The 14,923-nt window shown below is 42.0% G+C and overlaps 1 protein-coding gene across 1 annotated transcript in view; it reads right to left on the reverse strand.

The window, feature by feature from the left end:
- The window catches only part of SCN9A (sodium voltage-gated channel alpha subunit 9), a 144,122-nt gene that overhangs the window by 59,249 nt on the left and 69,950 nt on the right, over positions 1–14,923 (reverse strand). The window contains exons 8-10 of the mRNA XM_004577093.2: positions 4,258–4,321; positions 2,981–3,122; positions 764–970 (exon numbers count right to left, since the gene is read on the reverse strand). Of these exons, the coding sequence (XP_004577150.2) occupies positions 764–970; positions 2,981–3,122; positions 4,258–4,321 (413 nt within the window). The remainder of the gene's footprint in view (positions 1–763; positions 971–2,980; positions 3,123–4,257; positions 4,322–14,923) is intronic.

The following is a 14,923-nucleotide window of genomic DNA, read 5'->3' on the forward strand; positions in this document are numbered from 1 at the left end:
AGAGGAAGAACTAAATGCAGTTCCATGTCCTGGTGGGACTGGGCTGGTATAAACCAACCAGATGGGAAGTCAATTCAGGTTTCCTACTTGGGTAGTAAGGAACTCAACTACTTCATCATCTATACTGCCTGCAGGGTCCACATGAGGAGGAAGCTGGAGTAAAGAAATGAACTAGGAATTAAGCCAGGTACTCCAATGTGGAATGCAGCTATTTTAAACTGTAACTTTATTCCTAGCTAAACACTTGTTCCCAAATAAGCCTTAAGAATCTTGCAGAATAAATCACATTTGTTTTAGCACAAGTCTTCTCAAGCTTAAAGTATGCCTTAAGAGAGTAGACTAAAGAGGAATCCTCAGACATCTGTGATTTAGTCCAAAGTGGATAAAACTTATCACTTCCTTAGATCTCCTGTCTTATATTAAAATTAACAAATATGATGCACATTTTTATTTCTACCCCCATTACAATGTTCACTGACTTTAATATAAAGCCTTTAAGTAATATTGTAATACTCGTGCCAGGTATTATTTATATTTTCATACTATGCATTATCCAATACCACTGAAGCATTGTGGGCAAGAGCAATAGAAGGAAGGCTATAACATCTTAGTGCAAAGCTGTCCTGGCGTAGTTCAGAATCGCTTCCTTCATGTACACTAGAAACAGTAGTAGACCTTGGGAAGACTGACAGAGAGCTCAGAACTATTGTTCCTATCCTTTGGATTTCTAATCCAGAAGGAACTTTAACCCACATGACAATACCTCAGCTTCTTCTTGTTCTTTTTTAAGTCTGTCTAACATTTGTTGAAATTCTAACTCTTTCTGCTTAGCTTCTTCGATGTTAGCCTGGTTTTGTTCTTCATAGGCCATGGCAACAACAGCCAGGATCAAGTTTATTAGATAAAAGGAGCCCAGGAAAATCACCACAACAAAGAAGATCATGTAGGTTTTACCGGCAGCACGCAGTGTCTAGAAGCAAACACAAAGAGAAACTGGCATTTCAAAAACACAAAACTTTTTTTAAGTGAATTATTTCAACTTGAATGGCCTACTAGGCATGATTAGACTAGGAATTTTGTGCAGTCCCATGTTAGGAAAAATGCAAAAGAATAACATTAGGTCTGCGTGGAACACAATCAATATCAAATGTATTTTCACCACAAATGATGCCTAATAAACTGATACTGAGGTTACATGCTATGTTTTATTATTACTAAGTAAAATAATGTAAAACAAACCCTGCTTTTTTCTCATACTAAAAGTTACTTATAAAATTAATGCATTTGCTTACTTTCAAATTTTAGAAACATAAGTTTTTTACATTACAGTTGTATTTAAAATTTAAATGAATCTAAGTATTTTTAAAGCTATTTTAATGGTTTTAAAAGCAATATACATTTAATTATATACTTTAAAAAATAATTCAGAACACCACAAACGTTAAATAAGTCACTGTCTTCTACTTCTGATGCCTATCTACTTAATTCCCTTCACATTGATTATTGTTGCATATTTCTTTTCTTATATAAGTTCCTAACAGTGGGATAGTTAGATCAACTCTTATAAGCACAGCAAAGATTTGGTCACAGAAATTAACTTACTAAATTTCTAAAACTCCTGTGTAATTTCTCCAGTAGTTCCTGGCAATGTGTGACAAACCTGGCCTCTCTGGATATCAGTCAGGTAACACCGTGCTGTGATATCACTTTAAAGTATTTTAAATATTTTCATGCTGAAAACTGAAAAGCCACATGCTACTTATTAATATGTGCATTTTTAAATCCTGAGTAAGGATGACCTCTGTTGGCATGTTTGAAAAATCACATTCCTTTTTTCCTGTATAGTACACTTTATGCTTAATCTCTTTTGGCCAAGAGGTCATATGAAAAATGAATTTTATCTGATATCCACTTTTATTCACAATATTCTCAGATACTGAGTATAACACATTCCAAAAAACAATCTGGGAGAATTCTGAGAAAAGTAATCCAGTCATCTGTAACACGGAGTAATACTTTTCATCTTGTTGAGACTGGATGCCAAGTTAAGCAAATCAACACAGCTCACAGTTCCAATACGTTTATATCCAAGTTATATGGAGGAGAGATCCATGTGTTTTAACTATTACAGGACAAAGGAGAGCAGGGTCTGTGTTGGAGAATCTCAAGAGAACATTACATTATGACTTCTGCTATTTGTCTAGGACTTGGTGGAATGACATACTGAGAAAGGAGAAAGTTTCAGAAACCAAATAAATATCTCAGATTAAGAAATGTACCTATGATTTGGGGCCTGGCGGCGTGGCCTAGCGTCTAAAGTCCTCGCCTTGAAAGCCCCGGGATCCCATATGGGCGCCGGTTCTAATCCCAGCAGCTCCACTTCCCATCCAGCTCCCTGCTTGTGGCCTGGGAAAGCAGTCGAGGATGGCCCAAACCTTTGGGACACTGCACCCACGTGGGAGACCCGGAAGAGGTTCCTGGTTCCCAGCTTCGGATCGGCGCGCACTGGCCCGTTGCAGCTCACTTGGGGAGTGAATCATCAGACGGAAGATCTTCCTCTCTGTCTCTCCTCCTCTCTGTATATCTGATTTTGTAATAAAATAAATAAATCTTTAAAAAAAAAAAAAGAAATGTACCTATGATTTAAGATCTTCCCATTCTAATATTTTGTGTATGAAAATACTGTTAAAGAAAGGGAAGTATGTTTACTGGCAGGGGAGCAGGACAGTGAGGGAAGCATTTGTCTTCTTGGAAATATAACTATGGAATGCATAAAACTTGTTCTCTTTGTATTAAGAAAAATGCAAAAAACAGAATTTCCCACTCTAAAAGTGCTGGGTGTAAAACATTCCTACTTTTGTTGGTAAGGCAAGAGAGTTCCTTCTGTGCTCCACAGAATAAAAAACACATCTATCATAAAGCTGGTAAACAGGCCTTCATGTCATGCAAAGATGCAGTGCATGTTTTTCTTGGCACTCACCTGTTGGTAAAGGTTTTCCCAGTAATCCTGGGTCATTAGCCGGAACAAGGCTAAGAAAGCCCAGCTGAAAGTATCAAAGCTCGTGTAGCCATAATCCGGATTTCTACCAACTTTCATACAGGTGTAACCTTCTGGACACTGGCTGTATATGAAAAAGAACATCACAGCTTAGTTTCTAAGGAGCACTATATGAAAGTTGTAAACTCAAGTTTGGTTCACAAGAGGACAATACTTAACAGATTAGCATTACATGTTTTAGAGCAAGGGAGAATTGGGTTTCAATTTTATTCTATTTGTTGGCTGATGGCATTTTCAAACTACTTAAAATTTTCAAAGCAGTTTTTTTCTGTGGAAACAGGATAGTAGCACATGTCTCATATTACATTTAAATAAGGTAATGTGTGCAGATTAAGTTGCTTCCTGAATATGGACAGTTTTTAATAAATGGTAGCTGCCATTAGCATCATCGCTGTCATCATCATAATGATCATTGCCAAGTTTGGAAACTTTCATCTAATACTGAATAGTAAATGCTTTGATTAATATGGATTATTAGGAAGGCCTCTACCAGCCCTGTTTCTCTTCAGATTATTCTTGAAGTTAATTAGCATCAAAAGATTTTTGTCTTTAAAACATTTTTATTACAAAATTGGTAGGTTATATAAATATAGTGTTGCAGGGTTTTCTTGGGAGCAGCATCATAACATTATTTGCTTTATGTTCCAGATATATGCAGGATCTGAGGAAGAACTACTGGGACAGGGAGAAGAACTCGAGCAAATGTATTGCTTCAAAATGATGTAAAAATATTGGAGAAACAGTAAGGAAGGCATTTGCACAAATATATCCACCCAATCCCATCACTAGAGTGACCCAAACATTACACTCAATTACCTTTGAGTTACATTTAATTGGAGAATGGAAAGAACTTGGGGATGGAAAGAAAAATTGATTTTATTATTCTACATTCTTGAAAGAAGGCCAAAAATTATCCAACCAAGATTTGACAATGTCTTCTCAAAGTCATTTTTGTATTATATTAAGATTGATCTGATTTGTATCTTTTAAAAATTCCAGTACTACCTCTTTAATTATTACTTTCAAGAGTGTGCATTAACAAAGAACCTTCCAGAACTCGGGGTCACTGGAAACACAATGAGTCAAATTATCCATTCAATACATAAAAACACCAAGAATCAAAGGCTGTGTTTAACAAAATGCTTTAGAATGTTTTTCTTCTGCAATCTTTACATTAAAAGGAAATGAGTATTACATACCCAGAATCTGTACTGAAGCCACAGAGTAGAGCATCCTTGGATCCTTCCAAGTAATAAAAATATTCTGCTTAGGAAGAATTAGAACAAGACTATTACAGTATGCAGGCTTTAAGATTAACATAGCAGATAAATTAATTATGAATTTAATGAATACATTGGCATATATTCAGGCTGATCCCAGGTAACATATAAGCATTTTCACTATAGTCACACTCAAACACTTAATGGTAACCTGTTATGAGACAGGCAGTAAATATGAAGCTGAACATGATAAACAATATCTCAACATTGTAGAATTTCCTTTTTTAAAGTGAAAAATTGAATATATTGTAATATCTAAGTGAGAGTATGGTTTTATATCCTTCAGATTTTATATTTATAAATGTATACATAATACAATATATATATTTAACACAATACATCTTGTGTGTATATATTGTGTGTGTATATATATAATGCAACAGTCTTTTTTGATAATTTTTTGTGCATATTTTTTTATTAATTATTTTGTATTATGTGACAGTTTCATAGGCTCTGGGATTGCCCCCCACCCCTCCCAACTGCCCCTCCCCCACGGTGGACCCCCCCCACCCCGTTGCAGCATTACAGTTCAAATTCAATCAAGATTCTTCCCTTGCAAACAGATGCCAAGCACATAGTCCAGCTGCTCATTGTCCAGATGGAATGCACAGCTTCTTGGGGAGACTATTTAGCTGCGATCAACCCCTAGTGGTTTTAATATTTCTCTAGTTATGAATCACTGCCAGTCTCGCCACTCCCAGTTTGATGAGGTCGTTGCAGAGTTCACCGGTTGACACTGTCCCTCATAGAGTCTTCATTCACCCGGTTTTCGCTGCCAACATATATCTGAGATGGTTGATTGACCCGTTCTGTCCTCTGTCTTTTCTTGGCTAGGGTTCTGAGTCCAGCTGGTCATCACCACAATCAGCTTGTAGGTGCAATTCCTGTGCTGGTTTGTTTTCGGACTGGAGTTGCTCTGGAACCAGTGGGTGTTGCAGACTAGGTTGGTTCTGTCTAGCACGTACTCGGCACTTGCGTCAACCAGTGGGGGCTGCAGCCTAGTCGGGGCGACCCACAATAACCCCCACTAGGCCCGCCCCCTATCCTGGTTTGCCTGTGTGTATAATAGACTAGTCCAGTCTGTCCCACATCCCATTTAGCTCTTGTATTTGTCCCTGGGTTTTAAAGCTTAGTTCTAGCTAACCAGCTCGGCCATCCAGCCCCCACAGATGTTGTTGAGTTCCTCTCTGTCTAGACACCCCAGCCCCCTTCCAAGTTATCATGTCCTCCCGCAGGAGCAGTGACCCAGGAGGGGGGAACCCATTGTTTCCCTCCTGGGTTGTTCACTGTCCGGGTTTATGTACTTTTCGGGTGGTTCCGCAATTTGACTTAACAGAATTAGTCCCCAGAGCCAGCTTCTGCCAGCTGGTGTAGCCGCTAAGTCCTTACACCCCTCATCCATTCTAATTTATGCTTGCCCCAGGAGGGGATAATTTGCTCAGTCTGGCTTTTCCCTGGTCTAGTTCCCATGCGGCACACAGGTGTTGTAGCCCTGCTTAGTGCGGTCTGTCCCCAAACCAGCCCACGCTCTCTAGTGGGAGTAGCTGTCCGGTGAGGGGACCAGCCCCTAAATAGAATTTCCTTTTGATCAAGGGAAGGTGAAGACTGGGGTGAGTAACAGAGAAAGAAATAAAAATAAATGCACAGGAAAATAAACCAAGGGAATGTGTTAAGCTGTAGTCAGTCAAAGCCAAAATAGATAGTATTTTAACCAGGATATAAAGGTGACATGGACATAGTCATACAAAGGAACAGGAAAAGGTACAAGAACAATGGCCCTGAAAAGGAGATGAAGCTGTTAAATGGAAGATGACAAGAATTTTTTTTTTCTATAATTCAGAGAGGATTGGGGTGGCAGAGGAAAGCAGAGCCAGATCATGCACGGTTCTGAATACCATTGAGAAGGCATCTGGATTCCATGTATGATTGAAAAATGTAAGAGAAAAATAAGAAAGAAAGGAATAGGCTTGATGGGTAACAAGAAGGGTGAAAAATATTGTGCTCTTCAAACTATGTGTATAATAACATGACATCTATTCTCTTTACAGACATAATTAAATAAAGAGAAAATGTCACAGTGGTTGCTTTCTGGGCAAAGCATTTTATAGAAGACCGATGCAGACACAGAGATCATTAGGCAATCACAGTAAGATAAGAAATGCTACAACTCAAAGAAAAAGAGTGATTATGGAGAGAAGGCACAGAAATAAAGTGTAGGGCAGGTGGAATCATGTACAAGATGAGCACAAAGCAGATTTGGAGTGGGGAAGTACTGGTGCCAATTCCTGAGATGAGGTAGACTGGGGCAAATAGGGCTCATCAGAAAAATCCAGAGATTTGCTTGAGGTGCATACATGGCAGGAGACAATTATTAATATTAAGTTATATTTTCCAAGTAGACAATTGTATTGATTTGAGAGTCTGGAGGTCACTGGACTATTACGATAAGAGTCATAAAATAGAATGTTCTCAGAGCACAGGATTTGCAAAGACAAAGGAAGAGAAAGGGAAACAACGGAGGCAGTTCCACATGCTTTCAAAATAGGAAAAGAATCATCAAAGCAAAATTACAGCCAAGTAGGATGTTTCCTGAAATACTCTGATTATTTGCTAATTAATATCTATTTTTGATTTACAAAGCTCCATGTTTTAGAAATGTAACAATGAAATGAATGCATTCTTCTCACTTTTAACATTTTGTGGTAACCTTTGTATCCATTTTCAATAGCAAAGTGCCTCATAAATTGTTCTTGATTTGTGACTAAGACTTATTCATCAGTAAATATGATTATTGGGAGACTTATCGAGTAATGCTGGATGACTTTAAAGTCACATAATTTTGTATGTGAATGTTGCCTCTGCCCTCTCCCATCTAAGTTCATTATTTTTAAGCTTTACCCCTTACTTGCTATATCTGTAAGAGGTGCATAGGCTATGTATCTCAGAAGTGAAGGATGGGTGCAGGGGTTAGGGGACAATATATGAAAGGGGAAAGGGAATATCATTATATTCTCAGAACTATATCTATGAACTATGTTGAACCCATTAAAAACTAAATAGAGAAGGCCCGGCGGCGTGGCCTAGCGGCTAAAGTCCTCGCCTTGAAAGCCCCGGGATCCCATATGGGCGCCGGTTCTAATCCCAGCAGCTCCACTTCCCATCCAGCTCCCTGCTTGTGGCCTGGGAAAGCAGTCGAGGACGGCCCAAACCTTTGGGACCCTGCACCCACGTGGGAGACCCGGAAGAGGTTCCAGGTTCCCGGCATCAGATGGGCGCGCACCGGCCCGTTGCGGCTCACTTGGGGAGTGAATCATCAGATGGAAGATCTTCCTCTCTGTCTCTCCTCCTCTCTGTATATCTGATTTTGTAATAAAATAAATAAATCTTTAAAAAAAAAACTAAATAGAGACAGACATTGAGAAGCATAAACAGAATATTCCATGTGTAACAATACAGTGATACATACCTTCTATATCAGCTGTTTAAGGACAGGAATTACTATCACTTACAACATCATGCAATTTCAGATAAAATTAATTGAAAGACTTTCACACCCAAAAAGAAAAAAATCACAGTCTTTTAAGATGTTGTAGAAACTCGGCTGACCATGCGCATGGAGAAGGATTTGAAGAAAATATCCTGTGCCTCAGAGAAGATACAAAGAGAATAGAATGGGAGAGACTAGGATGCCAATTATTCACACATTAACTTCCACAGGCATTTCAGGGCAAAAGGGTTGCTTTATGATTAATGCATTTCACAATACAGATTTAGGAGCACAGTGCTAATTCCCACCCTAATTTCCAAAGCTTTAAGCTTATCTATCATTGAAGAGGCATATACTAGAATGGATTAGAACTACTGATAACAGCATGTAAGTGGCGACCATGTTTAACTCAGTATAAGAACCAAGAAAGAAGCAGCAAACTGAGTCGCATTTTGGTTTTGCAGAACACCTCACAATAAACAGTAAATTATTAGAGTAATTGGCCTCAAGAGAATTTAAGGCTAACATTTAAATAAAGAGGAGAATGAAATGCAAAGAGAAATGAAGCTTGCTTGTGCACATTCAAAATCAGCATAATGAAAGAAAAAGAGTGAATCACAATTCATTAATTCCACAAGTAGGTATATATTGAGAATTGAAAACCGGTCCACACAAAAACCTGCAGATTAATACTCACGTAAGATTACTCATTCCAGTCAAAATGTAGAAACGCCCCCAAATGTTTATTGACTGACAAATATATAAACTAATTAACTATATGCATACAACAGGATATAATTTAGCAACAAAAAGAAATTAAATATTGATACATGGTACAAAGTGGATGAATTTCAAACAGTTATGCTAAGTGGTAGCCAGTTAGCAAAAGTCACATATTGCATGATTCCATAATATTAAATGTACATAATAGGTAATTTTGTAGATGTAGAAAGCAGATTACTGTTTACCAGATAGGAGGCCTCGGGGGAGAAAGAATAACTATTAATGGACACTGATCTCTTTTTAGGAGAGATTTAAATATTGTAAATTATGTATTTCAAAACTGTGTGAATATTTTTTAAAGCAAGAAACTGTATACTTTAAAAGGGAAATTTATTCATATGTGAATTATTTTCTCAATAAATGCAGTATTATGGGAAGTTTATTGAGAAAGGGTGCAATAAATACCAGTTACTAAGAGTGAAATCTATAAGGAGGACAGCAGGAAATTACAAAGATACAACAAAACTCTATACTTAATAATTAATCTGGAACATACTAAGGAGGAATTTAGTGTCAATTTAAACACATATTGGGCAAAATGATAAACTATATATGGCAACCTAACTTCTAATGTTGGGTATGCCTGCTCTGCTTCTGATCCAGTTCCCTGTGAATGCAGCCAGCAAAACAATGGGAAATGGTCCAATACTTGGCCGTGGCTAACCATGAGGGAGATCCATATGAGTCTCCTGGATCTACATTCATCCTAGTCCAGCCACACACACTGTAGCCATTCAGGAAATGAACCAGCAGATGGAAGATATTTCATTCCCTCATTCTCTAAATCTCCCGATTTTCTTCAAAAAGGAAAAAAAAAAAAAATAAAAATAAAAAGGCCACCAAATACAATAGTGGACTAAATACAATTAGTGGACATTTCTTAAAGCAATATGTAAAAAAGCCAAATATATGTGAAAAAATGCTCAATATTATTGATCATTACGGAAACACAAATCAAAATCACAATGAAATATCACCACAACTCCAGTATGTAATCAAAATGACAAAAGATATCTATCACTGGTGGCTGAGGGAAGTGGAGAAAAGAGAATCCATAAACACTGTTAATGAGTATGTGAATTAGTCTAGCCATTTAGGATAACTTCATGGAGATTCCTCAAAAAATAAAATAAGGGGCTGTCTGCCCACCACAGGGTGCAGCGACCTGGCCCCAGTCCTGCACTCGATGGTTGAAGGTGAACACAAGAACCAAGGCTGGGAGCAGCCCAGACTAGGACAGGTTATGGTACTCGCAAGCATACATGTGGATCAGGACTGGGGATGGGCTATGCTAAGCAAATTTGTAACACCCACTGGAAGATCTGAGAACCAAGTCAGGATGCAGGATAGGCAAAGTAAGGCTGCAACACCAGCCAGTTCACATTAGGGCTGTGACTGGGGGCTGGCTAAGCTGGACTATGCAGCAGCACCTGCCAACAAATGCCAAGGTGGGGTGGGCCATGCCAGATTGGGCTGCAGTACCCATCATCAGCATATGTGAGACCTGGGGGATGAGTTCCTGCCCAGTAGGTAAGCTGCAGGGTGCTCTCTTGCTGGGCCACTGTTCCCACTGGTGAGCATGAGTACCGGAACTGGGGGCAAACCAGGCCAGGCAGTACTACAACACCTGTTGACCTGCATGTGAACAGGGTTAGGGTGAGAGCCAGGCGGGGCTAACTGACTGTATCCAGTGGTACATGCATGAGTCAAAGTAGGTACAGGCTGGTTGGGCTTTGCTTTAGTATCAGCTGGCAAATTCTGGGACAGGGGTGGGGGTAGGCGAAGGCAAGTCCTGTCAGGCATGACTGCAGAACCATGATGAGTATGACTCACAGCTTGGAGTGGGCCTGTTATGGAAAACATGGGCACCTCTCTGATGGGCTGCAACTGTCACTGGTGAGCATGAGAATCAGGGCTGGGGACAGTTCTACCTAGAGAGGTGGTAGAACCTGCCAGCATGAGTGTAAGCTAGATAGTGGGGTTGGTTGGGTTCAGGTAAGTTTCAGTGCTCACTGTTGTATACGAAAGCTGAAAGGGATACAGGACAGACCGGGTCAGTCTGCTGCATATACTGGCAAGCCTAGGAACCAGGTCTTGGACCAGGCCCAGTGAGAATTATTAGGGGGCACCCTGACTAAGCTGCTGGTCCCACTGGTAAATGTGAGGGCTGAGTGTGTAGTGGGCAGGGTTAGGCTGGGATGTAGCATACACTGGTTTTTGTAAGAGACAGGGTTGGCTACAGAACCGACCCAGCAATTACAACTACCAGTGTGTGTAGGGTGACATTGGTGACAGACTGAACCAGACTGCATACTGGCAAGCACACACAAGAGTCAGGTCTGGAATTGCCTCAGATGAACTGCTCGACTCAGAACTCCAACCATGGAAAGAATCATATGACCTGTGGTCTGACTCTGGAGTGCACGTGTCAGAACTAGACCTCCTAAGTGGCTAAGATGAAGCAGTGGACGTCATGCCGAGATGCACATGCAAGATATGGCAGTCTAATGGGGCCTTCAGAGGCTATCTGGTACCATAGCAGAGGAAAGCAAGCAGAACAAACTGTTCAACTACCTCAGCCAAGCATTGAGAGCAAACATCTGGGTGAATGGAGACTCCTGGGTGGACTGTGTCAGTACAAGGATTTCCTATCCTTGGATAGGTGGGATTGATAGCATTTCAGAACTACCAAAACAACTCAAGAGAAACCATAGGAGCAGGCCCTACAATGGAGATCCTGGGATGGCATCTGGTGGCCATTCCCCATCTCCGGTACTACGGTGGCAGGGAGGCTAGATGTGGCTTCTCCCCTGATTTCCCCTGACCCCAGATATCATAGGAAGAGGGAGAAAGATTTGGAAACAATATCTCACCCTGGTCAACTAATGTAAACATCATCAATAAAAAAACAACACCTAAACTAAAAAACATGAACCATGTGATCCAGTATTCACAATCATCAGAATTTAAGTTAGGAAAATGCTATCCATCAAGGAGCTGACTTCATTCCCACATTTATTGCAGCATGATTCACAACAACCAAAGAAAAGAAGCCATTTCATTTGTGCACCCACCAATGAATGGATAAAGAAAATGTACATATACACATTGGAATATTACTCAACCACTAGAGACACAATCCTGTTATTTCCAGCAACATGGATGGCTTTATAGTTCATTTTACTGAGGGCTGCGGGAGAGGACGTCTAGCTTGGATCCCGAACCCAGTCCGCCATGTGCCCATGGCTCATGGCGGGCTGGGCCCGGACATGCCTGGGTGCGGCCTGCTTCCTTCTGGGGTGAGTACGCCGAGGGGGGAGGCCTCCGTGACTGGGCATGTCAGGGACCCACCCAACACCCTCATTGGGTGGTGGGTGAACGGGATTGGGGAGGGGCGCAACCTCGGGCCTGCAGGATTTAACCTCCGGCTGCCAGAGGCGAGCCGAGGGCTGCGGGAGAGGACGTCTAGCTTGGATCCCGAACCCAGTCCGCCATGTGCCCATGGCTCATGGCGGGCTGGGCCCGGGCGCCAGGCTGTGCCTGCTGGCCGCCCGGCCGGGGAGCTCTGGGGTATTGGACATCTGAATCGCTGCTGAGATAGCTCTAGAGTGACCCCACTGTTTCTGGGATCTGAGTCAATCCTAAAGATTCCCAATGCCAGTAACTCTTCCTTTGAAGAACTTCCAATCCCTTAATAATGCTGAGCTTTGAACACCTATCAAGTAAAAGATAAGCTCCGGCTTGTGTAACAGGCTGGCACCTAATGGTCCTCGGAGCAACCACGTGCAGGTGCGTGATTTACAGCTAGGAACGGTCCCAATCTGGGATGCCACAGCTGGGATGAGGTTCCCACCAAGGGGTGTATGTGCTGGAATGGGGGCTGCGTTCTATCTAGGAAACAGTTACAGTCACCCGAGGCACTAGTGTGGGCTGGGATTGGATGCACCAGGCCGGTTCAGATCCCAGCACCATCTGGTGTTATGGAGAAACAGGGTAGATGTGGGACTGACTAGGCTGGGTCTCAATCCCCTTCTGAGCCATGTGTGAGCTGTATGTGGGTATGGACGAGCCATGGCTGGGCTGAAACATCCAACAACAAGAGTCAGAATGGGGTGAAAGCCAGCCAGGAAAAGCCACTGTTCCTGCTAGGACAGGACGTGAACTGAGTAGGGTTGGCTCAAGAACCCCCTGGCAAGCGCAAAATCTGGCATTGGGAGGGGTTCTGATGGAGGAGCCTGGGCAACTCCTCTGGCAGGACACAGTCCCTGCAGGTAAGCCCAAGAAGCATGATTGGAAACAGCCCAGAATAGGCCATGGAAAGTTTCCCACTGGCATGCATTCGGCATGGGTCAGGAGCAGGCCAGGCTGAATCAGTTCATGTCATCCTCTGGCAAATCCGATCACCAGAACAGAGTGTGGAATGGGCCGGGTTTGGTTGCGACAAAACCAGTACACATTATGGAACGCCAGGGCGTGGTTGCCTGTACTGGATATGAATGCAGCACCCATCCAGCACACGTGAGATCCAGGAAGGAAGGGGCAGAGCTGGCGGGGGGGTTAAGGGGCTGGTCCCCTCGCTGGACAACCACTCCCACTGGAGAGTGTTGGCTGGGATAGAGACAGACACGACTAAGCAAGGCTACAACACCTGTGCGCTGCATGTGGACAAGATCAGGGCCACAGCATCAGCTGGCAGAAGCTGGCACTGGGGACTAATTCTGTCGAGTCAAATCACAGGACCACCTAAAGAGTGCATAAACCGGGACAGAGAGACCTGGGAGGGAAAAAGTGGGTTCCCCCTTCTTGGGTCACTATTCCCGTGGGAGGGCATGAAAACTAGGACGGGGGCTGGGATGGCTAGACAGAGGCACTCAACAACATCTGTGAGGGCTGGATGGTTGAGTCGATTAGATAGAACTAAGCTTTAATACCCATTGACAAGTACCAGAGCCAAATGGGATGGGGGACAGACTGGTCTTCTGCTACACAAATTGGCAAACCAGGGTAGGGGGCAGGCTTGGTGGGGGTTATTGTGGGTCGCCCCGACTAGGCTGCAGCTCCCACTGGTTGATGTAAGGGCCGAACCAGACTGGACTGCAACACCCATTGGTTCCAGTGCAACTCGGGACTGAAAACAGAACCAACACAGCAATTGCAACCACCAGCTGATCAGGGTGATGGACTGTGCCGGGCCCTGTGCTTGCTAGAACATACAAGAATCTGGTCTGGGAATACCTCAAAGTATCTTTGGAGATCTCCCCACTTGAACTGCTGGACTCAGAATTCTAACCAAGAAAAGACAGAAGACAGAATAGGACAATCATTCATCTCAGCTACATGTTGGCAGCGAAATATGGGACAAATGGAGACTTCATGATGGACCATATCAATCAGTGGACCACCTCATCGAGCGAAACTGGCAGTGACTCATAACTGGAGAACTATTAACTCCACTTGAGCACATATCTCAGAGCATGCCCCACATCCGGGACTTGGGGTGGACGGGAAACCGGGTGGGGCTTCTCCCTCAATATCCCCCTTTACCTCAGATACATGATGGAAACAATATGGACATAATAGCATTGCCCACCTCCCTATCCCCCTGAACCTTTTTTTTTTTTTTCTTTTTTTTTTCTTTTTTTTTTCTTTTTCTTCTCTTTCTTGATTTTCCTTCAACTATAGTTAACTATGTAAAGATTGTCAACAACAATACAATAAAATGGATTATAAAAAAAAAATAGTTCATTTTACTAAATCAAGCATGGAAAGACAAATATCACATCATTTCACTTACATTTGGAGTCTAAAATACAGAGAATCTCACAAAAGTTATAAATAAGATGAAGGTAGCCAGAGACGGGAGGGAAATAAAAAGGAAGGCATGAGGAAATGTTAATTAACAGACAATAAGTTATAGCAAGGTAAGAGAAAGAAGCTCTGAGGTTCTTCCACATAATAGTGTGACTACAGATAATATTAATGTATCATATTCTTCTATGTTCTAAATAAATTTCTATGGTGTGTGTGTAGAGAAAGAGGAAGAGACAGAGAAAAAGTGGAGCCAGTGTTGAGGTGTAGGTGCTAAAGCCCGCCACCTGAAAATTTGGCCATCCTGTATAGATGTTAGTTGCCCTCCCAACTACTCCACTTCCAATCCAGCTCACTGCTGATGGGCTGAAGAGTATAGGAAATTAACCTTAGTGTTTGGATCCCTGCCAATCATGTGGGTGACCTGAACAAAACAAATTACTGCAGACTTTGGCATACTCACACTGTGGTCTTTGTGCTTCTGGGAAATAACCTGATAGAAGATTA

The sequence above is a fragment of the Ochotona princeps genome, chromosome 5 (genome assembly GCF_030435755.1).
Source record: "Ochotona princeps isolate mOchPri1 chromosome 5, mOchPri1.hap1, whole genome shotgun sequence".
Classification (NCBI taxonomy): domain Eukaryota; kingdom Metazoa; phylum Chordata; class Mammalia; order Lagomorpha; family Ochotonidae; genus Ochotona; species Ochotona princeps.